This window comes from Monodon monoceros, unplaced genomic scaffold (assembly GCF_005190385.1).
Source record: "Monodon monoceros isolate NGI ecotype Baffin Bay Population unplaced genomic scaffold, NGI_Narwhal_1 Super_Scaffold_22, whole genome shotgun sequence".
Taxonomy (NCBI): domain Eukaryota; kingdom Metazoa; phylum Chordata; class Mammalia; order Artiodactyla; family Monodontidae; genus Monodon; species Monodon monoceros.
This window is the reverse complement of record NW_021703779.1, coordinates 39,103,891-39,130,566: the sequence shown is the minus strand read 5'-3', so window position 1 is coordinate 39,130,566 and position 26,676 is coordinate 39,103,891. Positions and strand designations below refer to the sequence as shown.

The following is a 26,676-nucleotide window of genomic DNA, read 5'->3' as shown; positions in this document are numbered from 1 at the left end:
CTCTCTGTGCTTCCTGGACTTGATTAACTATTTCCTTTCCCATATTAGGGAAGTTTTCAACTATAATCTCTTCAAATATTTTCTCAGTCCCTTTCTTTTTCTCTTCTTCTTCTGGAACCCCTATAATTCGAATGTTGGTGCGTTTAATGTTGTCCCAGAGGTCTCTGAGACTGTCCTCCGTTCTTTTCATTCTTTTTTCTTTTTTCTGCTCTGCAGTAGTTATTTCCACTATTTTATCTTCCAGGTCACTTATCCGTTCTTCTGCCTCAGTTATTCTGCTATTGATCCCATCTAGAGTATTTTTCATTTCATTTATTGTGTTGTTTATCATTGCTTGTTTCATCTTTAGTTCTTCTAGGTCCTTGTTAAATGTTTCTTGCGTTTTGTCTATTCTTTTGCCAAGATTTTGGATCATCTTTACTATCATTATTCTGAATTCTTTTTCAGGTAGACTGCCTATTTCCTCTTCATTTGTTAGGTCTGGTGGGTTTTTATCTTGCTCCTTCTTCTGCTGTGTGTTTTCCTGTCTTCTCATTTTGCTTATCTTACTGTTTGGGGTCTCCATTTTGCAGGCTGCAGGTTCGAAGTTCACGTTCTTTTTGGTGTCTGTCCCCTGTGGCTAAGGTTGGTTCAGTGGGTTGTGTAGGCTTCCTGGTGGAGGGGACTAGTGCCTGTGTTCTGGTGGATGAGGCTGGATCTTTTCTTTCTGGTGAGCAGGTCCACGTCTGGTGGTGTGTTTTGGGGTGTCTGTGGACTTATTACGATTTTAGGCAGCCTCTCTGCTAATTGGTGGAGTTGTGTTCCTGTCTTGCTAGTTGTTTGGCATAGGATGTCCAGCACTGTAGCTTGCTGGTCGTTGAGTGAAGCTGGGTGCTGGTGTTGAGATGGAGATCTCTGGGAGATTTTCTCCGTTTGATATTATGTGGAGCTGGGAGGTCTCTTGTGGACCAGTGTCCTGGAGTTGGCTCTCCCACCTCAGAGGCAGAGCACTGACTCCTGGCTGCAGCACCAAGAGCCTTTCATCCACACGGCTCAGAATAAAAGGGAGAAAAAGTAGAAAGAAGGAATTAGTAGAAGTAGAAAGAAGGAAAGAATGAAAGAGAAAAAGAAAGAAAGGAGGGGGGAGGGAGGGAGCGAGGGAGGAAGGAAGGAAGGAGGGAAGGAAGGAAAAAAGAAAGGAAGAAGATAAAGTAAAATAAAATAAAGATAAAATATAATAAAATTATTAAAATAAAATAATTATTGAGAAAAAAAATTTTTTTAAATGGACAGATAGAGTCCTATGACAAGTGGTGGAAGCAAAGCTATACAGACAAAATCTCACAGAGAAGCATACACATACACACTCACAAAAAGAGGAAAAGGGGAAAAAATCATAAATCTTGCTCTCAAAGTCCACCTCCTCAATTTGGGATGATTCGTTGTGTATTCATGTATTCCACAGATGCAGGGTACATCATGTTGATTGTGGAGCTTTAATCCGGTGCTTCTGAGGCTGCTGGGAGAGATTTCCCTTTCTCTTGTTTGTTCACACAGCTCCCGGGGTTCAGCTTTGAATTTGGCCCCGCCTCTGCGTGTAGGTCGCCGGAGGGCGTCTGTTCTTCGCTCAGACAGGACGGCGTTAAAGGAGCTGCTGATTTGGGGGCTCTGGCTCACTCAGGCCGGGGATGAGGGAGGGGCCCGGCGTGCGGGGCGGGCCTGCGGCGGCAGAGGCCGGCGTGACGTTGCACCAGCCTGAGGCGTGCCGTGCGTTCTCCCGGGGAAGTTGTCCCTGGATCCCGGGACCTTGGCAGTGGCGGGCTGCACAGGCTTCCCGGAAGCGGGGTGTGGACAGTGATCTGTGCTGGCTGACAGGCTTCTTGGTGGCGGCAGCAGCAGCCTTAGCGCCTCATGCCTGTCTCTGGGGTCCGCGCTTTTAGCCGCGGCTCGCGCCCGTCTCTGGAATTCCTTTAACCAGTGCTCTGAATCCCCTCCAGGTACGTGGGGGGTTTCTTGCCTTTTGGGAGGTCTGAGTTCTTATGCCAGCGTTCAATAGGTGTTCTGTAGTTGTTCCACGTGTAGATGTATTTCTGGTGTATCTGTGGGGAGGAAGGTGATCTCCGCATCTTACTCTTCCGCCATCTTCTCGGAAGCCTCCACTTATGCTGTCCGATATTACCCCAGGCTAATGAGCAGGTTCTCTGCACTCTCGTTGCTCTTCAGAGATTTTAGGGGAAACAGCTATCCTCTGACCTCTGGCGTGAGTCCCTGGGAAAGAAATGGGAATTAGAATGTCATCAGACTTTTCAACACCAGGGAAAGCTTGAAGATAATAGAAGAATGTCCATAAAATTCTGGGTGAAAATAGTTTTCAACTTCCCAAACTATTTTTGAGAGCAAATGTCCCATTTTACAGTCCCAGCAACAGTGTATGAGTGATCTAGTTTCTCTGCATCCTAGTCAGCATTTAGTGTTGCCACTATTTTTCATTTTAGCTGTCTGATAGGTGTGTAATGATATCTTATTGTGGGTTTAGTTGTTACCTCTGTGATGGCTAATGAGTTGAGTATCTTTTCATGTGCTTATTTGCCATCTGTATATCCACCTTAGTGAAATGTCTTTTTATGGCTTTTGCCTGTTTCTAATTGGGTTGTTTTTTTAACTGTTGAGTTTTGAGAATTCTTTATACATTCTAGATACTAGCCCTTTGTCTAAGATGTGGTTTGCACATATTTTCTTCCATTCTGTAGCTTTTCATTTTGTCCTGTTAACTGTCTTTTGCGGAACAAAAAAATTTCAAATTTTGATGAGCTCCAACTTATCAATCTTTTTCCTTTTATGGATCATGCTTTGATACTAAGTCTCTGCTCAGCCCTAGATCCTGAAGAATTTTTCCTGTCTTTTTTCCTAAAGTTTTGTAGTTTTACACTTTCTGTTCAAGTTTGTGATCTGTTTTGAGTTAATTTTTGTATAAAGTGTGAGCTTTAGGTCAGGGTTCATTTGATTTTGCCTATGGATATTCAATTACTCCAGCACCATTTGTTGAAAAGAGTATCTTTCCTCCACTGAATTGCTTTTACACCTTCGGAAAAAATCATTTGAGCATATTTGTGTGGGTTTCTTTCCGTGTTCTCTATTCTGTTCCATTGGTCTATGTCTATCCCTCTGCCAATGCCACACTGCTTTTATTACTGTAGTAATAAAGTAAACCTTAATATCAGGTATAGTGATTTTTCCCACTTTATTTTTCTTTGTCAAGATTCTTCTTTGTCTAGGGCCTGCACCTTTCCATATGAATTTTAGAATAAGTTCATCTAAGTCTACAAATAACTTCGCTGGAATTTTGATAGGAGTTGTATTAAACCTTAGATCGATTAGTGGAGCATTGGCATCTTTACTATGTCGAGTCTTCCAATTCATGAACATGATATGTCTCTCCATTTCTTTAGGTCATCTTTGATTTTTTTCATCAGCATTTTGTAATTTTCAGCTCACAGATCCTGTACATGCTTTGTGTTTTGTTTTCTTTGGAGTGATTGTAAATGACATTATGTTTTAAATTTCAGTTTCCTGTGTTCATTGTTAGTATATAGAAGTGTGATTGATTTTTTATGTTGATCTTGTATCCTGTGGCCCTGATGAACTCAATATTAGTTTTAAGAATTTTGGGGGTGAATTCTGTGGGATTTTTAAAATATAGACAATCTTGTCACCTACAAATAGAGACAGTTATATTTCTTCCATTCCAGTCTGTATCCCTTTTACTTGTTTTTCTTGCCTTATTGCAGTGGGTAGAACTTCTCGTAATATGTTGAATAAGAGTATTGAAAGCAGATATTTTTGCCTTGTTCCTGATCTTAGGGGAAGTACATTTAGTCTTTTCTATTAAGTATGATGTGAGCTGTAGGTTTCTTGTAGATGCTTATTATCAAGTAATTCCCCTCTGTTCCTAACTTGCTGAGAGTTTTTTAAAAAATCTTGAATGGGTGTTGGATTTTGTCAAATGTGTTTACCTGTATCAATTGATATGGTCATTTGAATTTTCTTCTTTACTTGTTGATATGGTGGATTACATTGATTGCTTTTTGAATGTTGATCCAGCCTTGCATAATAAATCCCCCTTGGTCATAGTATATAATTCTTTGTACACATAGCTGGACTTAAATTGCTAGTTTTTTGGTGGAGGATTTTTGCATCTATGTTCATGAGAGATACTGGTCTGTAGTTTTCTTTGATTGAACTGTGTTATCTAGTTTTGGTACCAAGATAATACTGACTTAATGAAATGAAGTGGGAAGAGTTCTTTCCTGTTTTATTTTCTGGAAGAGATTGCATAAAATTGGTGTTAATTCTTGTTTAAATATTTGGTGAAATTCTCCAGTAAAGCCAGCTGGGCATAGGAGTTTCTTTTTGGATTTTAGTTAAAAATCCAGGCTCTTTAAAAGTTATAGGACTATTTAGATTATTTCATCTTGATTGAGTTTTGTTAGTTTGTGGTTTTGAGAAATTTATCAATTTTTTTCTAAGTGTTTGAATTTACATATGTAACATTGGTCAAAATGTTCCCTCATTATCTTTTTAATGGCTCTAGGATCTGTGAGGATAACCCCTGTTTCATTTCTGGTATTGGTGATTTGTATCTTATCTCTTTAAAAATTTTTTTCAGTCTTGCTAGAGATTTGTCAATTTTATTGATATATTTTTTGAAGAACAAGCTTTGTATTTGATTGATTTTCTCTGTTGTTTTCATCAATTTCATTGATTTCTGCTCTAATTTTTGTTATTTCCTTATTTATGCTTGCTTTTAGGGTATTTTACTCATCTTTTTCTAATTTCTTGAAGTAGGAACTTAGGCTATTGATTTGAGATCTTTCCTCATTTCTAATATAATTATTTAATGTTATAAATTTCCCTCTCAACACTGCTTTAGCTGCATTCCACATATTTTGGTATGTTGTATTTTCATTCTTTCAGTTATATCTGTTTTTAAAAGTTCCTTCATAAATTTCCTCTTTGACCCATAGACTATTTAGAAGTGTGTTGTTTAATTTCCAAGCATTTGGAGATTTTCCTGCTATCTTTCTGTTATTGATTTCTAGTTTCATTCCATTATCAAAAGAATATAATCTATATGATTTTCATTCTTTTAAATTTGTTGACATTTCTTTTATGGCCCTGAATATGGTCTGTCTTGGTGAATGTTTCATGCACACTAGAAAAGAGTTTGTATTCTGCCGTTGTTGGGTGGAGTGTTGTATATATATTAATTAGGTTCTGTTGGTTGCTGAGAGGATTGTAGAAGTCCCCAACTATAATTGTGGGTTTGTCTATTTCTCCTTTTAGCTCTGTTGGTTTTGCTTCATATATTTTGAGGTTCTGTTGTTTTGGTTTTGCTTCATATATTTTGAGGTTCTGTTGTTTTGTGCATACACATTTTTTTAAAATGAATTTAATTATTTATTTATTTTTGGCTGCATTGGGTCTTCATTGCTGCGTGTGGGCTTTCTCTAGTTGCGGTGAGCGGGGGCTACTCTTCGTTGTGGTGCACAGGCTTCTTATTGCAGTGGCTTCTCTTGTTGCAGAGCACGGGCTCTAGGCACACAGGCTTCAGTAGTTGTGGCGTGTGGGCTCAGTAGTTGTGGCGCATGGGCTTAGTTGCTCCACAGCATGTGGGATCTTCCCGGACCAGGGCTTGAACCCGTGTCTTCTGCATTGGCAGGTGGGTTCTTAACCAGTGGGCCACCAGGGAAGTCCTGTGCATACACATTTAAGTTTGTTGTGTCTTCCTGGTGGATTGATTCTTTTATCATTATGTAATATCCCTCTTTTCTCTAGTAATTTTCTTTGCTCTGAAGTCTAGGTTATCAGATCCTGATATAGCCATTCTTGCTTTTTTAAAATTAGTGTTTCCCTGGTGTATTTTTTTCCATCCTTTTACTTCCAACTGACCTATATATTGAATTTGAAATGAGTTTCCTGTGTACAGCATGTAGTTTGTCATGCTTTTAAAATCTACTCTGCAAATCTCTATCTTTTGATTAATGTATTTATATCATTTACATTTAAGGTGATTGATTTGTTAATGCTTATGTCAGATATATTATTTTCTGTTTCTTTGTTTCTCTTTTTTTACCTTCCTGTGGGTTACTGGGACTTTTTTTAGGATTCTATTTTGATTTATTTATAGTGTTTTTGAGTATATCTCTTAGTATAATTTTCATAGTGGTTGTTCTTGATATTGCAGTATATATGTGCAACTTATATAGACTTTGGTCTATTGCTATCAGTGTTTTACCACTTCAAATGAAGTATGGAAACCTCACTTTCATTTAGGTACCTTTAATGTTTCCCACTTTTAAATATCATTGTCATGAGTATCAGATTATATTATAATTTTTGTTTTAATCCTTGATCTTGTGGCATCACGGACTGTTGATGCAGATGTTCAGATTCCAGTCCTAAAACACACCCAGCACAATTACACAGTCACCACCCCCTCCTACCATTGGGCTTCCATCATCCACTTACCTCACAGCTATGGGAAAAGGCTGCCTCTGTCCCTGAAAGTCTTTAGCAAATCATGAAGTATAGTTGGAAGCTGTGCTGCCCTTCTATCTCACCCCTCCACTCTGACCCAAGATTTTTTAATCCATAGGTCTTACCCTGAGTGGCCCATGGTTCCTAAAGCCCACAGATTCTTTGCTGGGGGAGAGGGAGGTCAGATGTGCCTGTTGTACTGTGTTGCAGGTGCTTTGTTTCTTGGTGCCACTTCCTTTGACCATCAACTTGCATCAGATGCTAGTATAGCCAGTATGTTATTACAGGAGTGCTGAACTTGGGTGTTACAAGGAGCTTACTTCAGCCTACATACTCCCAATGCGGGTGTATGTGCACACACACACACACTCATGAACCTCCATCCCATGAACAACTCTCTGGTTTTACCTTGACGTAGACTTTCCTCCATAATATTCATAAGGCAGGTATTGGGACAGATCATGAACTTGTGGTTTCGTACTGCTCATGTGTATACAACTCACAGCTGCCTTTAGCTTTTCTATTCTTCTAGTCTTATCAGTAGAATCAGTTGTCCCTCTCCATAAATTCTAGAATTAATCTCAAACATATCCCTTAAGTCAGTGAAGGTAATAAACTTTACTAATATTTGTTGTGCTCAAAGTTTGAGAAGATATTTATTTTTCTCAATGTATAAAGAAAATTACACTTTAGATAGGTCACTTAATAATCTTATTCTGTTTTTTAAAAAAGGCATTAAAGGGCTTCCCTGGTGGCACAGTGGTTGAGAGTCCGCCTGCCGATTCAGGGGACGCGGGTTCGTGCCCCAGTCCGGGAAGATCCCACATGCCGCAGAGAGGCTGGGCCCGTGAGCCACGGCCGCTGAGCCTGCGCGTCCGGAGCCTGTGCTCCGCAACGGGAGAGGCCACAACAGTGAGAGGCCCGTGTACCGCAAAAAAAAAAAAAAAAAAAAAAAGGCATTAAAGCACAGCTTTTAAAGACTAAATGCATTAATTTGTAACACTTTATACTGCAAGTAATGGAATACCTGACCAATAGAGGCTTAAACAAGCAGGGATTTATTTTTTTTAACCAAGCAGGAAGTCTGGAGGTAGGTGGCTGCTGGCATACATTTAAAGGCTCAACTTTGAGCCAGCATCTCTGCAATCCTCCTCACCTTCCTGCCATGATCCCAGGGTGGCCGCTGCAGCTCCAGGCATTATGTATACATCTCAAGGCAAGAAAAGGTGAGCTAGGGGCAGCATCACCTGCAGTTGTCCCGTGGCTCAGGAGGACAAAAGCCTTTTCTAGAATCCCAGAACAGAATTCTGAAAAGGAGGCTGAGGAAACAAGTGGAGTAGTTAGCCTTTTCTAGCTTCTAAATGTAGACCAGCAAGAGAGAAGGAATTTGGAAATGGATGTACTAATCAGCTACAATGAGCCAGTGATGTTAACTGACTTTGGGGAACGTCTTTAGAATTCTTTTGATTGGTACTTTGAGTTGAATTATTTAGAGGAAAAAAACAGGACAGTGTTTTCTGAGGAAGGGGCTGCACATCTTTCTAGATCTTATCGATTTAATTTTATTTTTTACTCTACTGATTTTTTTTTGCGGTACGCGAGCTTCTCACTGTTGTGGCCTCTCCCGCTGCGGAGCACAGGCTGCGGACACGCAGGCTTAGCGGCCATGGCTCATGGGCCCAGTCGCTCCGCGGGATGTGGCATCTTCCCGGACTGGGGCACAAACCCGTGTCCCCTGCATCGGCAGGCGGACTCTCAACCACTGCACCACCAGGGAAGCCCCCTACTCTACTGATTTAAATACATTATTAAGTATATAAAACCAATCTTGTTATATTGACTTGAATGGCTAAGATTCATGAGCACAACATTTTTTCAAGTTAGGTTTGGAAAAGAGAGGAAAATTAGCTTAGAAATGTTGGAAGTTTTCTTTGACATGACTTTTTATTTTTACATTTAGGGTTTCTTTTTGAGTGATTTAGCTTTATTAATAAGTAATGATAGCTTTCATGCTCTTATGGTCCTAAGCTCTACCCAAGGCAATTTTGTTGTTATTTTCTCTGGGAGGTTCACGGTATTTGCTGAATGACTTCTTTTTCTCTATAAAAGTACAGAAAAGAAGAAAAGAGAAAATGAATTTCTGAAATAAATATGCTATGAAGGGAGAGAAAAAAACCTGTTCATGGAGCAGAAGCAAACTAGTCTCAAACCTGATCAGGCAGGAATATCTAAGAGTGATAGTTTTAGATAATTCATAATTTCCATAAGCCGCAAAAAGTAGTTAGAAAAGTAAGTGTTGTTAATATATAGTAAAATATTAAATATTAACTGGCTTTCTTCAGGCCCCAAAGTTTTAGTAACTTCTGGTGACTATAAAAGGGTATCTACAGTACTCTCTAATACCTGTTCTGCTCTTAAGGGATTGAGCCCAGGTCCAATTATCTGATCTGTTTCCTCTCTTCCATGTCATGGTGGTCATTCTCATTATTATGTTTGTCAAAAGCAAAAGTAGTAATTCTACCCTGATGACTTAAACAAGAGGAGATCTATTCCTTTTCTCTAAGAGAGCTCAGACAATGCAAGGCCTAATGCCTAAGGGCTCAGGCACTGAGTTTTCATCCTGGTTTCACTATAGTAGTTGACTGATCTTGGACAAATTATGTAAACTCTGTTCCTGAGTATCCCCATCTATAAAATGGGGATAATGATAAAGCATACTCAGAGATTTGCTCTGAAAATTAAAAGAATTTAGTGCTTCTCAAGTACTTAGCGCACTGCTACACATGTCAGCTTTTATGGCTATGATAATGATATTCACATCTGCAAAGGTAGGCTTCTAGCTAATGGTGGCCCTAATGAGCTATCAGGTTCTTACCAAGCACCTTATTCTTCTTGCCTTTGTCATGTGGTTGTCAAGCATCTGGGCTTTGGACGCAGTCTAGATAGAAACAAAGAGACTGATGTGCTGAAGCTCTAAAAGAGAGATTATAAATGGATAAACAACTCCTGATACTGATGACTATAACCTGCTTCTCAGTTTGGGTTAGCTTTACGGTTTCTGTAGTCGCCCTGGCAACTTACTGATTATTTATTAATCAATCTAGTCATGTGATAAAATTGCTCTTCCAATCTTTAGCAACAAGGAAGGGATGGTGGTACCAGCTATGAATTTGATGTGAAACATCAAGGAGAGTCCGGATTTGGCTGCTGCCTTTCCAGTAGTGGTGCCGTAAGTGGGATGGGACCCAAGGAGTTGAGATAGCAAGGAACACTGGATCTGTGGATAGTATGTTCCTGATTTTATCATTTGCTAAGACATTTGCCTAATTTCTTTGGACTGAGACTGAGCACCATTTCACAGTTACTAGGGCAAAGGGCAGGGTGACATGTGATCCTAAGAGATTATAATGGCAAATCTCAAGTGTGTGTGTGTGTGTGTGTGTGTGTGTGTGTGTGTGTGTGTGTATTGGGAGGGGCAAACATTTGAAACAGGTGCCCTATGGGCTTTTACATCATACCAAACAAATCCTCAAGCAATTAGTTTCTGAGGTATAGAATTTTGAATTGAAATTTCAAGTTAGAAATGGAATTTTGTATGCTATGCTGGTGAGAATAACAATAGAAATTGACATTACTGAACTTTAAAGAAGCATATGTGTATTGTTGATTTTGGGGGTTTGAATGTGTTACACAAACCAAGAGTTTTGGGAAGGATTTAGTAATAGTTCTTTTCATGTTAAAAAAATATTTAAGAATTTGGTCTGGCTGATTTGATTTTATTTAGCAAAAGAATTGGAAATATTTAACAAGTATCCAGCTAATACTCTGCATAGAGAAATTGCTCATCAATTTAGCAGGAACTTGATCGAACTACCTTCTGAATTTTACACATTGTGGTTTCTCTTCAATTTTCATAGCATTGATAGATCTTATGTTTAAAGAAAAAGGCCCCATTGTACGGTATACTTAGTCATTGTCACTAGCTGGACAAAAATGTACTGACAAGAGTTCATAGCAGTTGTGTATGTGTATGGTTGGTGGGGGAGAATCCCTTTACTTCTTCCAGTCCCTTCTCTTTCCCTTGCTGCTGTGAGGGTGACCAGGAAAGGGAAGGCCATCCTTGCTGAGGGCTCTTCAAGTTCAGTCCACTGTTTTAGTTTCAGAAATTTCAGAAGTGAGAAATTCAGCCAGTGCTGTTATGGCCATGCTTGGGAGCTGTAGCAATATATAGGCTAAGGAGCCAGGTGCAAGAAGTACTTCGTCCCCCTTATTGCTTTTTCTGCTCTCCTCCCTACCCCTTCCAAAGTGGAAGTGAGGCTGGCATGAAACTTGCAAGTCACCTCCCACCATTCTTCCTTTCTTTTTTTTTTTTTTTTTTTTTTTTTTTTGCGGTACACGGGCCTCTCACTGTTGTGGTCTCTCCCATTGCGGAGCACAGGCTCCAGACGCACAGGCTCCATGGCCATGGCTCACGGGCCCAGCCGCTCCGCGGCATGTGGGATCTTCCCGGACCGGGGCACGAACCCATGTCCCCTGCATCGGCAGGCAGACTCTCAACCACTGCACCACCAGGGAAGCCCATTCTTCCTTTCTTAACACATCCAATCACAGATGTTGGTTTCTTTACCTGCTGTCTACTGTAGCAGTGCTACTCCAAGTATGGTGTTTGTTTGTGACATTGGGAGTCTTTAGAAACTTATATAGCAATATGACCTTGCCATGATATCCAAGGGTGTGATTTAGTGGGCTTGTAAGTTTTTATGTCTTTGTTTCAGTTTTTTATAATGAATTTTATTGTATCTTATAAAAGTGTGGGTCTGAAATGATTTGGGAAAAGAAACAATCAAACTTGCCCTTCCTCAATAATAGTTTGCATGTCCTTGTCCTATAGGATGTCCCTTCCTTCCCATTCCCATTGTCTTCACACTTGTGCAGGCCTTTCTCACCTTGTGCCGCACGAGCAGCTTGCCTCGTCTGCCTACTTCTCACCTCTCATTCAAATCCATCATTTTTTTAATGCGAGGTGCGAAGAGGTGAATTAATTATATTCCTCCATTTATGGCCCAATATCATCATTGATCTGTGCAAGATCTCTCTCTTATTTTATGTATTTTTGTTCCTCATCATTCCCAACCCCTAGTCTCATTCCCTTTCCACTTTATACAGGCTTCCATACAGATGTCTTTGATGCGCATTCTTGAATCTGCATGTGTTCTTAAAAAATATGTAGCATTATTTTTTGTTTTTAAAAGATGTATAAATGATATTGTATGCTACAGATACCATTTTTCACCCAATGATATGTTTTAAGGATCTGTTTTGCTATATGTACATCTGGTGCTATATGTCCTCCCCAAATCCATATATAGAAGCCCTAACCCTGCAGCGTGATGGTATTTGGAGATGGGACCTTAGGAGGTCATTAGGTTTAGATGAGGTCATGACGGTGGAGCTCCCATGATGAAATTCATGCCCTTATGAAAAAGACACCAGAGAGCTTGCTCGCTCTCTCACTGCCCTGTGAGGACACAGTGAGAAATTGGCAGTCTGCAAACCAAGAATAGAACCCTCACTGGGCAACTGAATTGGCCTGGCCAGCACCTTTATCTTGAACTGTGAGAACTGTGAGAAATCAGTTTATGTTGTTGCAGCCTCCTAGTCTATGATATTTTGTTACGGCAGCCTAAGCTAATACATCTGGTTTATTGCTTCAAAGCAGTGAAGTGAAGTGAAGTGAAAATCCACCATAGAGTACTTATCCATTAAACCATATATATATGTATTTTTTTTACATCTTTATTGGACTATAATTGCTTTACAATGGTGTGTTAGTTTCTGCTTTATAACAAAGTGAATCAGTTATACATATACATATATTCCCGTATCTCTTCCCTCTTGCATCTCCCTCCCTCCCACCCTCCCTATCCCACCCCTCCAGGCGGTCACAAGGCACAAAGCACCGAGCTGATCTCCCTGTGCTATGCGGCTGCTTCCCACTAGCTATCTACCTTACGTTTCGTAGTGTATATATGTCCATGCCTCTCTCTTGCTTTGTTACATCTTACCCTTCCCGCTCCCCATATCCTCAAGTCCATTCTCTAGTAGGTCTGTGTCTTTATTCCTGTCTTACCCCTAGGTTCTTCATGACATATTTTTTTCTTAAATTCCATATATATGTGTTAGCATACGGTATTTGTCTTTCTCTTTCTGACTTACTTCACTCTGTATGACAGACTCTAGGTCTATCCACCTCATTACAAATAGCTCCATTTCGTTTCTTTTTATGGCTGAGTAATATTCCATTGTATATATGTGCCACATCTTCTTTATCCGTTCGTCCGATGATGGACACTTAGGTTGTTTCCATCTCCGGGCTATTGTAAATAGAGCTGCAGTGAACATTTTGGTACATGATTCCTTTTGCATTATGGTTTTCTCAGGGTATATGCCCAGTAGTGGGATTGCTGGGTCATATGGTGGTTCTTTTTGTAGTTGTTTAAGGAACCTCCATACTGTTCTCCACAGTGGCTGTACCAATTCACATTCCCACCAGCAGTGCAGGAGTGTTCCCTTTTCTCCACACCCTCTCCAGCATTTATTGTTTCTAGATTTTTTGATGATGGCCATTCTGACTGGTGTGAGATGATATTTCATTGTAGTTTTTGATTTGCATTTCTCTAATGATTAGTGATGTTGAGCATTCTTTCATGTGTTTTTTTGTTATTGAGCTGCATGAGCTGCTTATAAATTTTGGAAATTAATCCTTTGTCAGTTGCTTCATTTGCAAATATTTTCTCCCATTCTGAGGGTTGTCTTTTGGTCTTGGTTATGGTTTCCTTTGCTGTGCAAAAGCTTTGAAGTTTCATTAGGTCCCATTTGTTTATTTTTGTTTTTATTTCCATTTCTCTAGGAAGTGGGTCAAAAAGGATCTTGCTGTGATTTATGTCATAGAGTGTTCTGCCTATGTTTTCCTCTAAGAGTTTGATAGTTTCTGGCCTTACATTTAGGTCTTTAATCCATTTTGAGCTTATTTTTGTGTATGGTGTTAGGGAGTGATCTAATCTCATACTTTTACATGTACCTGTCCAGTTTTCCCAGCACCACTTATTGAAGAGGCTGTCCTTTCTCCACTGTACATTCCTGCCTCCTTTATCAAAGATAAGGTGACCATATATGCGTGGGTTTATCTCTAGGCTTTCTATCCTGTTCCATTGATCTATCTTTCTGTTTTTGTGCCAGTACCATACTGTCTTGATTACTGTAGCTTTGTAATATAGTCTGAAGTCAGGGAGCCTGATTCCTCCAGCTCCATTTTTCGTTCTCAAGATTGCTTTGGCTATTCGCGGTCTTTTGTGTTTCCATACAAATTGTGAAATTTTTTGTTCTAGTTCTGTGAAAAATGCCAGTGGTAGTTTGATAGGGATTGCATTGAATCTGTAGATTGCTTTGGGTAGTAGAGTCATTTTCACAATGTTGATTCTTCCAATCCAAGAACATGGTATATCTCTCCATCTATTTGTATCATCTTTAATTTCTTTCATCAGTGTCTTATAATTTTCTGCATACGGGTGTTTTGTCTCCTTAGGTAGGTTTATTCCTAGATATTTTATTCTTTTTGTTGCAGTGGTAAATGGGAGTGTTTTCTTGATTTCACTTTCAGATTTTTCATCATTAGTGTATAGGAATGCCAGAGATTTCTGTGCATTAATTTTGTATCCTGCTACTTTACCACATTCATTGATTAGCTCTAGTAGTTTTCTGGTAGCATCTTTAGGATTCTCTATGTATGGTATCATGTCATCTGCAAACAGTGACGGCTTTACTTCTTCTTTTCCGATTTGGATTCCTTTTATTTCCTTTTCTTCTCTGATTGCTGTGGCTAAAACTTCCAGAACTATGTTGAATAAGAGCGGTGATAGTGGGCAACCTTGTCTTGGTCCTGATCTTAGTGGAAATGCTTTCAGTTTTTCACCATTGAGGACGATGTTGGCTGTGGGTTTGTCACATATGGCCTTTATTATGTTGAGGAAAGTTCCCTCTATGCCTACTTTCTGCAGGGTTTTTATCATAAATGGGTGTTGAATTTTGTCAAAAGCTTTCTCTGCATCTATTGAGATGATCATATGGTTTTTCTCCTTGAATTTGTTAATATGGTGTATCACGTTGATTGATTTGCGTATATTGAAGAATCCTTGCATTCTTGGAATAACCCCACTTGATCATGGTGTATGATCCTTTTAATGCGCCGTTGGATTCTGTTTGCTATTATTTTGTTGAGGATTTTTGCATCTATGTTCATCAGTGATATTGGCCTGTAGTTTTCTTTCTTTGTGACATCCTTGTCTGGTTTTGGTATCAAGGTGATGGTGGCCTCGTAGAATGAGTTTGGGAGTGTTCCTCCCTCTGCTATATTTTGGAAGAGTTTGAGAAGGATAGGTGTTAACTCTTCTCTAAATGTTTGATAGAATGCACCTGTGAAGCCATCTGGTCCTGGGCTTTTGTTTGTTGGAAGATTTTTAATCACAGTTTCAATTTCAGTGCTTGTGATTGGTCTGTTTATATTTTCTATTTCTTCCTGATTCAGTCTTGGCAGGTTGTGCATTTCTAAGAATTTGTCCATTTCTTCCAGGTTGTCCTTTTTAGTGGCATAGAGTTGCTTGTAGTAATCTCTCATGATCTTTTGTATTTCTGCAGTGTTAGTTGTTACTTCTCCTTTTTCATTTCTAATTCTGTTGATTTGAGTCTTCTCCTTTTTTTTCTTGATGAGTCTGGCTAATGGTTTATCAATTTTGTTTTGTTTATCTTCTCAAAGAACCAGCTTTTAGTTTTATTGATCTTTGCTATTGTTTCCTTCATTTCTTTTTCATTTATTTCTGATCTGATTTTTATGATTTATTTCCTTCTGCTAACTTTGAGGTATTTTTGTTCTTCTTTCTCTAATTGCTTTAGGTGCAAGGTTTGTTTGTTTATTCGAGATGTTTCCTGTTTCTTAAGGTGGGCTTGTATTGCTATAAACTTCCCTCTTAGAACTGCTTTTGCTGCATCCCATAGGTTTTGGGATACATACACAGAAGCATACATATACACACTCAGAAAAAGAGGAAAAGGGGAAAAAATCATAAATCTTGCTCTCAGAGTCCACCTCCTCAATTTGAGATGATTCGTTGTCTATTCATGTGTTCCACAGATTCAGGGTACCTCAAGTTGATTGTGAAGCTTTAATCCACTGCTTCTGAGGCTGCTGGGAGAGATTTCCCTTTCTCTTCTTTGTTCGCACAGCTCCCGGGGCTCAGCTTTGGATTTGGCCCTGCCTTTGCATGTAGGTCGCCGGAGGGCGTCTGTTCTTCGCTCAGACAGTACGGGGTTAAAGGAGCAGCTGCTTCGTGGGCTCTGGCTCACTCAGGCCGGGGGGAGGGAGGGGCACGGAGTGCAGGGTGGGCCTGCGGCGGCAGAGGTCGGCATGACATTGCACCAGCCTGAGACGCGCCGTGCGTTCTCCCGGGCAAGTTGTCCCTGGATCCTGGGACCCTGGCAGTGGCGGGCTGCACAGGCTCCCCTGAAGGGGGGCGTGGACAGTGACCCGTGCTTGCACACTGTCCTCTTGGAGGCGGCAGCAACAGGCCTAGCATCCCATGCCCGTCTCTGGGGTCCGCGCTTTTAGCCGCAACTTGCGCCCGTCTCTGGAGCTCCTCCAAGCAGCGCCCTCATTCCCCTCCCCATGCGCACCAGGAAACCAAGAGGGAAGAAAAAGTCTCTTCCTTCTTCGGCAGCTCTAGACCCTTCCCCGGACTCCCTCCCAGCCAGCCGCAGTGCACTAACCCCCTGGAGGCTGTGTTCACGCCGCCAGCCCTAGTCCTCTCCAGGCGCTCCAACCGAATCCCAAGCCCCAGCTTCCAGCCCCGCCCGCCCCAGCAGGTGAGCAGACAAGGCTCTCGGGCTGGTGAGTGCCGGTCGGCCCCGACTGTCTGTGCGGGAATCTCGCCGCTTTGCCCCCCGCACCCCTGTTGCTGCGCTCTCCTCCGCGGCTCCGAAGCTTTCCCCCTTCCGCCACCCGCAGTCTCCACCCGCGAAGGGGCTTCCTAGTGTGTGGAATCCTTTCCTCCTTCACAGCTCCCTCCCACTGGTCCAGGTCCCGTCCCTATTCTTTTGTCTCTGTTTATTCTTTTTTCTTTTGCCCTACCCAGGTACGTGGGGAGTTTCTTGCCTTTTGGGAGGTCTGAGGTCTTCTGCCAGCATTCAGTAGGTGTTCTGTAGGAGTTGTTCCACATGTAGATGTATTTCTGGTGTATATGTGGGGAGGAAGGTGATCTCCGCGTCTTACTCTTCCTCCATCTTCCCATAAGCCCCTAAACCATATTTTCTTATCCATTTCCTCCACATGAATATCTAGCTTGCCTGCCTCCAGCTTTCCCAAAATATTGGGTTGGCCAAAAAGTTCATTTGGGTTTTTCCACAATGTTACAGAAAAACCTGAACGAAATTTTTGGCCAACCCAATACCATTGCACATGCTCATATATGTCCATTTACTGGCTACTGTGAGAATTTCTCTGAGATACATATCCAGGAGTGGGATTCGTGAATCATAGGGAATACACATCCTTAGTTTTGCCAAGTAGTACCACATTGCTTTCCAGAATGGCAGTTAACTCTCCCATCAGCAAAACATTAGGGTTCCTATTTCCCTCCTCTCCTGTCTAATTCATCCCATTCCTCCAGGCCCAAGGCAGTATCCAACTACCTGCAGGACCTCAACACTACTTCTTCAGCCCATCAGTTTATGGCTCTAGGTAGATAAACTTACCAGAGCTTAGGGTCAATGAGCTTAGATTCAGATGCAGGCTCCACTAGTTACCATATAACCGTGGGTGTGCTAGCCTACTTGTCTCTGCCTTGGTTTCCTCATTGGTAAAATGGCAGTGATAATGCATATCAAATAGATTTGTGATGGTAAAATCAGGTAATGTATATAAAGCCCTTAGTAAAGGGTCTAGGTCATAGTAACTGGTCGAAAATGGTAGCTGTACTGCTTCCTAGTTGTTTTATATATATCTAAATCTTGGCTCATCAGCAAGAGAGTGGGTTTCCTCTTCAAGGCAGGGGTGGACTTTTATGCTTGTTTTATAGTAGCATATCTGGGGACTTCCCTGGTGGCGCAGTTCTTAAGAATCTGCCTGCCAATGCAGGGGACACGGGTTCGAGCCCTGGTCCGGGAAGATCCCACATGCCGTGGAGCAACTAAGCCCGTGCACCACAACTACTGAGCCTGTGCTCTAGAGCCCGTGAGCCACAACGACTGAGCCCACGTGCCACAACTACTGAGCCCACGTGCCACAACTACTGAGCCTGCACTCTAGAGCCTGTGCTCCACAAGAGAAGCCATCGCCATGAGAAGCCTGTGCACCACACCGCACCACAACGAAGAGTAGCCCCCGCTCACTGCAACTAGAGAAAGCCCACGTGCAGCAACGAAGACTCAATGCAGCCAAAAAAAAAAAAACTGTATGGAGCTAAAACATAATTTTAAGTAGCATGACTGGCACAAAGCTAGGAATATAGTAAATATAGTAACAAACATTTGTTGGTTTGACCTGAAGTGAGTTTGTGATTACCTGAAATTACTTGCTTTAGAAGGGGGAACATTGTAAAATTCTATGTTATTCCTCCATTCATTTTAACCAACCCGACTGTTGCTTTGCTGTGGTGATGTGGGACTGACTTGTGGTAAACTGAGTGTGTGCGTGTGTGTGTGTGTGTGTGTCAGGGGGGAGTGGGGTGGTGGTGGAGGTTGTGGCAATGGATTCTCTGTGGGACAGAGCCAGGCTGCAGGTCACCGTCCTAACCACTGCCTCTAGCTTTCCTCCCACAGCCTTCGAGCTGGGCTGTTCCTCTGCCCAGGGCAGCTGTAGTGGCCCCGGCTCTCCTGGGCAAGGCTGCTCAGGCTCTTCCCCATTCTTCCAGGCTGTCTTCACTATAAGAGGAAAGGAGGTCTTGTCTTTTCCTCTTAATATTGAGTATTTAATTTTTAGTTTTATTGAGGTGTAATTGACATATAACATTATATGAGTTGCAGGTGTGCAATGTAATGATTCGATAGTTGTATATATTGCAAAATGATCACAGTAAGTCTAGTTAGGTCCACCACCACACATAGTTACAAGTTTTTTTTTTCTGGTGATGAGAACTTTTCAGATTTACTCTCTTAGCCACTTTCAAATATACAGTAATTATTACCTATAGTCACCATGCTGTGCATTACATCCCGAGGACTTACTTATTTTATAACTGGAAGTTTGTACCTTTTGATCCCCTTCACCCATTTTGCCCACTCCCCACCCTCCACCTCTGACAACCACCAATCTGTTTTCTGTATCTATGAGCTTGCTTTCTGGAATTTTTTAATTTGATTTTTTTTTAAGATTCCACATATAAGTGAGATCATATGATATTTGTCTTTTTCTGTCTTATTTCACTTAGCATAATGCCCTCGAGGTCCGTCCATGTTGTGGCAGGATTTCACTTTTTTATGGCTGAATAATATCCATTGTATATACATATATACACCACATTTTCTTTATTCATTCATTGTCAGTGGCCACTTAGGTTGTTTCTGTGTTTTGGCTATTGTAAAGAATGCTGCAGATGGACATGTGGTACACATATCATTTCAAATTAGTGTTTCAGTTTTCTTTGGATAAATACCCAGAAGTGGAATTGCTGAGTCATATGGTAGTTCTATTTTTAATTGTTTAAAGAACTTCCATACACACCAATTTATATTCCCACCAACAGTGCACAAGGATTCCCTTTTCTCCACATCCTTGCCAACACTTGTTATTTCTTATCTTTTTGACAGTAACCATCCCAACAGGTGTGTGGTGATAATCTCATTGTGGGTTTGCTTGCATTTCCCTGATGACTAGTGATGTTGAGCATCTTTTCATGTACCTGTTGGCCATTTGTATGTCTTCTTTGGAAAAACGTGTATTCAGATCCTCTGTCCATTTTTTAATCACACTTTTTTTTTGCCATTGAGTTGTATGAGTTCTTTATATATTTTGGATATTAACTCGTTATCAGATATATTATTTGCAAATATTTTACCTCATTTCATAGGTTGCCTTGAAACAAAGTATTTTCAAACGTCCTTTCAGAATTCCTGCCAATGCGTCATGCTTTGCAGGAGGCTATCGCTCTGGCGTATATAATCCTGGCAAAGTATAAAGTTCAAGAAGCAAATTCAGGATACTGGTTACCTCTGGAGAGGGAGGCAAGGGGCATGAACTCTGAGAGAGGGCTTTATTTGTTTCTTTTTTTAATATTTTAATTTCATTGGAGTGTAGTTGATTTACAATGTTGTGTTAGTTTCAGGTATACAGCAAAGTGATTCAGATTCTTTTCTCATATAGGTTATCACAGAATATTGAGTAGAGTTCCCTGTGCTATTTATACAGTAGGTCCTTGTTGGTTATCTATCTTATATATAGTAGTATTTGTATGTTCATCTACAAGTATCATATATCACTCATATGTGGAATTTAATTTAAAAAAGATACAAATGAACTTATTTACAAAACAGAAACAGACACAGATATCGAAATCAGGAGCTTGGGATAAGAGAGTGCTTTAATTGTATCTGAAATGTTTTATATTTTATACAGGGCTGTGGTGTACATGGATGTTCATGATATGATATGCATATGATACAACAAATATCATATATCATAATAAATGTATACGATCTTTATTGTATCATATATCATATATTACCTTGGATATTATATTAACTTGAATATGCTGCTTATTTCCATGCTTATATTATCCATAAATAATACTGTATTTTTGAATGTTTTCAGACTTTATGTAAGTGAAATGATCAAATTTTGTGTGCCTTTCTACTACCTTTTTTTTGCTTGACATTTTTTTGAGATTTGTCCGTATCGATGCATATAATTTTAGACCTCTGTATTAATATTAATTGAGGTATCTTTTTTGATATTGATGGACATTTAGATTGTTTCCTATTTTTCACTCTTACCAACACTGCTGTAACAAATAATCTGATCTATAGCTCCCCATGCACGGTGCAAAAGATATTTAGAGGCTTTCCTGGTGGCACAGTGGTTGAGAGTCCGCCTGCCGATGCAGGGGACACGGGTTCGTGCCCCGGTCCGGGAAGATCCCACATGCCGCGGAGCGGCTGCGCCCATGCGCCATGGCCGATGAGCCTGCGCGTCCGGAGCCTGTGCTCAGCAACGGGAGAGGCCACAGCAGTGAGAGGCCCACATACCGCAAAAAAAAAAAAAAAAAAAAAAAAAAATTTAGGAGTGGACTTGCTAGGCCTCAGGGCATATACACCTTTCACTTTGCTAGGTATTGCCATGTCTTTCCTCAGAGGGATTTTTCTGTTTTACTTTCCTACTAGCAGTGCCTGCATGTTGGTGTTGGCCCACATTTTGCCAATCCTTGGTAGCATTATCTAGGCTTTGCCCTCTCTGCCCAGATCCTCAGAAAAGATGGGAGGGGAGTGGAGAAGAGGGAGAGCAAGGTTCTACAATTAGGAGGAGAATGTCAGCTCTGACGAATTTCCTGTGACATTTACTTTAATGAGGAAAAGATTATATTCTCTGTTTTGATGAAAATAATATTTAGACTTCTGTGGGAAAACTGTTACATTTTTACTCTGAAGTAGAGGAGTTTTTTTTTTCCTGTTTACATTCTTGGCAAATAAGTAGAATAGACCAATTAGCAAGCTAATGCCCTAAATGTTCACTTACAGTAATAATTTTTAAATGTTTTAAAGTAGCATGGAGCATTGGGTTTATTCTTATTGCTTTTCAAGGTTTTGAATTTGTTAAAATGAATTTAAAATGAGACACAACTTTATGATGAAGATTGATCATAATTATTTGCCACTCTCATTTGCATTTTGTAATGGGAACATAAATGATGGGAAATGTGTTTACCTTTTCAAACAAATAAGAAAAGTCACAAAGAGTAACTTTGGCCATTTTATGTTGTCTCTTGTGTTCACAGATGGGAAAAGAGAAATTCCACAAATCTCAAAATTGGGGCTTTTGCAACAATGTTAGGATGCTGGTGAGTGAAGATAAACCAGGAACAGGTGGAGAACTGCTTCTCGGACAAAAGATAAAGCCAAAACATAGTGTATTTCCTAAAGGAATGGGAACTGATTCACCATCCTGGGTGGCTTTTGATAAACAGGGTAAGTCACATGACACTGGGAGAAATGCAGTCTTAAAATGTTACATGTACTAAATATTAAGTAGATGTGAGAAAATAAGAGTCCTCAATGTAAATGTATATGTTCATCTGAAATGACACATTCTAGAACAAAAGTACCCTAAACAAAGAAAACTTATCCCTGCTCCTGTTTCTGACTAGGTACATTGGCTGCAGGATGCTTAATGTTCATCACCTTTCTTGGCTAATGTTATCAACCTTTCTCTCATCTCCTGCCCTGGACAGGATAATGTCCTTCTACAGACTAAGAGTCTGGTCAGACTGCCACTTTTGCTTAGTGATTGCCATTAACTAAAGACTTTTGTTTGATTCTGAATGTGCCATTGAATACAACGGGAAAATGCCTTCTCTTCTTTTCTCCATACTAATTATGGTTCCTCATCCCTGAGGACCATAGAGTGACATGGCATGAATTGTAGAAGTGAAGGAAAGAGGTGCCATTATTAGAGAAGAGTCTGAACTTTTTAGTGATATGTGTTTGTATACATAACACATGCACGTATACTGGCATATTGACAGTTGTAGAAGGCGATCCTTTTGAGTATCTTAAAAAGAGACTAAGATCAAAGGGAAAAAACCCAAGGTGACCAGTTATTTTCCACTAGGCAGCTATATGGATATGCTCTGTTTATCACACAACCTTGTATCACGGCCCCATGGTCTGTTCTCCAAAAAAGAACTTGTTATTAGATTATTTAGGTCCTGTAATCAAAAAATAACTCAGGACTAAAGAATTCAAACTGTAGTATGCTAAGTTTACCAGGAAGTTTTTAGCAGCCTTAGCATGGATTGGTTGGCAATACTTTGATTCCAATTAAAATGTCTTCAAATTTGGTAGAAGTGACATATCCCATGTCATCTGAGTTAGGGTCAATCAATTAGAGCACATATTTCTTTTGAAGCCCCATTCTGACACTTATGGAGATCTAACAGACCACGGGAAAGCTTCTTTCCTCGGAAACCATCTCTACTTTGAACGTGAACCAATATTTTTCTTTTTTTTGATTATTTTCAGTACCTGGCTTAGTGCTGGACCCAGAGTTCAGAAGCAATCTCTGGGCTGACTGACTTGGGTAGATCATGCATGACTTCCTGTTAACATCAATCTTATAGGTGTTTGCACATCATCACTCTAGAATATTTAATTTTCAAGGGTCAAACAAAAGATTCTATTTTTACTTCTTGTGTCAAAAAGAGGGTATTGACAATAGCGTAATCCACCACGGAATAATGTAGGCCACCATATATTAAACTATTCTCTTGCATTTAAAGTTGAAAATTCATTTTATTTCATGTTTTTCTCAGTATTTAATATGTACCTTTCGAGCCTATTTTATAGCCCTTTAATTACTTATAAAATTATGTAGAATATTTCATGAAGTTGGAATAATTTTAGCTTTAAACTACTTGAGAAAATGAAGAGCTTGCTCATTTCAGGCCTAACTAAATGCGACATAATTCTTTCAGTTATTTTGTTGGTCAACTTCAATTAAATATTCATTGAGCTTTAAATGAGACACTAAGACTATGAAATATTTACGTGCTCTGATGAGATTGTGAACTTCAGATTGGATCCTGGTTAATACCCAGAGCAAATTATAAAGCACTTTCTGCATTTGTGGTTCAACAAAACAAGTCAACACCTGTTAATCATTTTTCTTGAAAATGAGACACTTTCAACTCGTTGCCAGTTTTTCCAACAGCTTTTAATCGTAACAATATACCTAGGGTTCCATTCTCAAACAATACAAAGTAGAAATAAAGGCAGTTCTTTGGAAAGTGCATCAAAATTAATATTTGCAGTAGATGCTCTTGGTGCCCACCCAGACCCGTGATGGGGTGGGGCACCCCTCCCCAACAGCTGTAGCAAGTGCTTTGGCAAACAACTCACACCTGTAACCCTCCATGGAGTGTTGCTCTTGGCCAATGGGCATTGCATCACCCAGAGAGGTAACCTGGGAGGTTACACTGGCCCCCTCATCACAGGACCGGGTAGCAAATGGCTGACTGATTTGTCAAAGGTAAAAGGCTGAGCTTCTTTAAGGTGAGACAACTCTGTGTTGTGATGTAGGCTCGTAGCCCCTTGTGGCATTAAGCCTCGGCAAAGCTTCATGTGAGAATGCATCCTCGCTTGGATCATTTCTCTTCCTTTGGCTGTTCCCCTCACTCCCTTACAGGTTTCTCCCAAGAGTACACCCTTAGTAAATCACATGCACCTAAATCCCTGTTTTAGGTTCTGCTTCTATGGAGCCCAACCTAAGACAATGTTCCAGTTTCTATCCATAATTCTAAAAGTGACCATCAAAATGCTCTGCTCAGGCAGACCATCAAATTACAAGCAGAAAAGATGCTATTTGCAGTCACGCAGAAGAGCCAGCATTTATCATCCTGCCTGGCCCTCATGGCAGACATTTCTAGCTATTTATCTTTTCTTCACTCTCCCCTTCATTCTCATGGAGAGAACACTAGTTTTATTCAGGCTGGAGACGTGCCCACTTACAGGTGTTCACCTCCCCCAGGCTCCCTGCAGCTAGGGCTGGCCACTTGGCTCACTTCTAGCCAATGATATGTGAGTTAAGGTTTATTGGGTGGGGCTCCTGGGAAAGGTATTTTTCTAATTAAAGGAGTCAGGCTCAGCTGGTATGTTTTTCCTGCCCTTCGCCCTGCCTTGTTTTTCTCTCTGGAACTAGGACATAATTCCTTGGGGGCACATCAGCCATCTTGTGACTGCAGCAGAGATACAGGGACTCTAGGGCCCCGATGGCATCATGCAGCCACTGTTTCAGGCCTGGGCTGTGTCTTTCCGGACTTCTTGTTAAATGAGAAAAATCAGCCCCTATTTCAGAGGTTCTCAACCCAGGGAGGCGTCTAGAAATGTGTGGAGGTGTTTTAAGTTGTCGCAATGACGGGAAGCAGCACTGGACTAGGATAAAGCAAGTGAGGCACTTGTCTTGGGTACAGAATTTAAGGGGCACCCCAAAACTCAGTAACCCGCCAGATAATATTTTAATGAAATCTCTTAAAAATTAATGCAAAAAATTCAGGTTGAATAAAATGCCAGCATGTTATAATAAAGACAGGATCAGTAACTGCCATGCTGAGCCATACTGGAGCCTGAGGCAAAAAGAAAAGTCAGTAGCACTGATTCCATATTTGTTTAACATGGTGGTATTTTGTTCATTATGGATTTCTGGCATTAGTTTTGATGTTTTAAATTGCCTCGCCCTAGGGCCAGACCTGACCCAGAGGTGCTGCTGCTATTTGAGTAGCTGGGGGCCAGCCTTGTATTTTACATCCTGCACCGTGGGGAGGGCAACCCCCCACCGGGCAGAGTATTCTGCCTAAAATGCCAGTACTGCTCCCATTGAGAAACACAGTCCTAACTTGCTTAAAACCCTTGGCAGTGGGAGGAGTTATGCAAATAGCCAAACATAATTTTGCCTGATACTGCACCTACTGCCCAAAGACTAGTTATTTCGTTGAATTCACTTAAATACAAGCAAGCACATATTCATTCAACCAGTTAGTTCCAGTCATCATCCCAGCACCTCTATCAGGAAGAAGCAAACGTGGATGATTGTTCTCATTTTATAAATGAGGAATCATTGGCAAGAAGTGGGGCAGGGGCAGGGTTCTGATTGTGGCTTATTCACCTTATGCATCTGAGCCTGAGTTTCCTTGACCCTGACGTGGGGCTTGGCTAGCTGGTTGCTAATACCCCTTTACCTCTAGCAGTCTCTGCCTAAGTCTTGAGTCCCAGTCTGTGGCATGTAGTCTATGACTACAGGGAAATTCATCCTAGAACTGAGCCCAGACCCTGAATCTCCTGGCCTGGGGCTCTTTCTAATTACATCAGGCACCTACTGCTTCATTGTTGATTGAAGTTGGGCACTTGGTAGTTTATAATGTGCCGCCGTTGCTATCGTTACCTGCTTTTATAAAAAAGTCAGACTAGTTAGAAATACTCAAATGACTGAATGTTTTTTAATGACTTTTATCTGGATGTTAAGCATCATTTACATAGACTCTACAATTATACACTCATTTCTCTTCATTTGTCAATGGCTCCTAGTTAGCCTAATTTGTTGGCTGATTTGCAAATGACTCTATTATAGTAGTAAGTGGCAGGATAAAGGTTGATCCTATGGGGTATTATGCATGCATTTAGAAATATTTCATTTTTTCCATCTACTGTATACATAATAATTATAATCAAAACTACTGACCACAGAATTAGAATTTTAATAACTGCATTCATTGACATTGAGTTTATGATGAGCTGATTATTTAGTACTGTTTGGATCTCTATGCTTTGAACAATATGAAAACAAAAATTTAAAGTATAATTTGATCTCTTGGGTCACCTTGATGTATTTTTTTAATTGAACAAGTTGGTTTATTATTCCTTGCAGTGAGGGAAAACATATACCCTGAGTAACTGTGGGATGTCTAAGTAAGCAGGTGTTAGAAAAGACTTACCATAAGATTTGGGCTTGTGTTAGGTAATTTTGGAGAGGATCGAAGGAAGTGAGGCCTTGCTCTGGATTGGGTGCTCTCAGGAAGCGGGGGTACTTCTATGACTGTGTATCTTTTTTTAAAAATTGAAGTATAGTTGCTGTACAATATTATGTAAGTTACAGGTGTACAATATAGTGAGTCACAATTTTTAAAGGTTGTATTCCATCCATTTACAGTTATTATAAAATATTGGCTATATTCCCTATGTTGTACAATATATTCTGGCAGCTTATTTTATACCTAATAGTTTGTGCCTCTTAGTCCCCTACTCCCAGTGCCCCTCCCCCCTTCCGTCTCCCCACTGGTAACCACTAGTTTGTTCTCTATATCTGTGAGTCTGCTTCTTTTTTGTAATAGTCACTAGTTTATTGTGTTTTTT

General features: G+C 40.5%; 1 protein-coding gene across 1 annotated transcript in view; it reads left to right on the top strand.

The window, feature by feature from the left end:
• Positions 1 to 26,676, top strand: part of EFHC2 (EF-hand domain containing 2) — a 200,423-nt gene that overhangs the window by 26,122 nt on the left and 147,625 nt on the right. Inside the window, 1 exon segment of the mRNA XM_029240869.1 lies at positions 21,552 to 21,745. Coding sequence (XP_029096702.1) covers positions 21,552 to 21,745 — 194 coding nt within the window.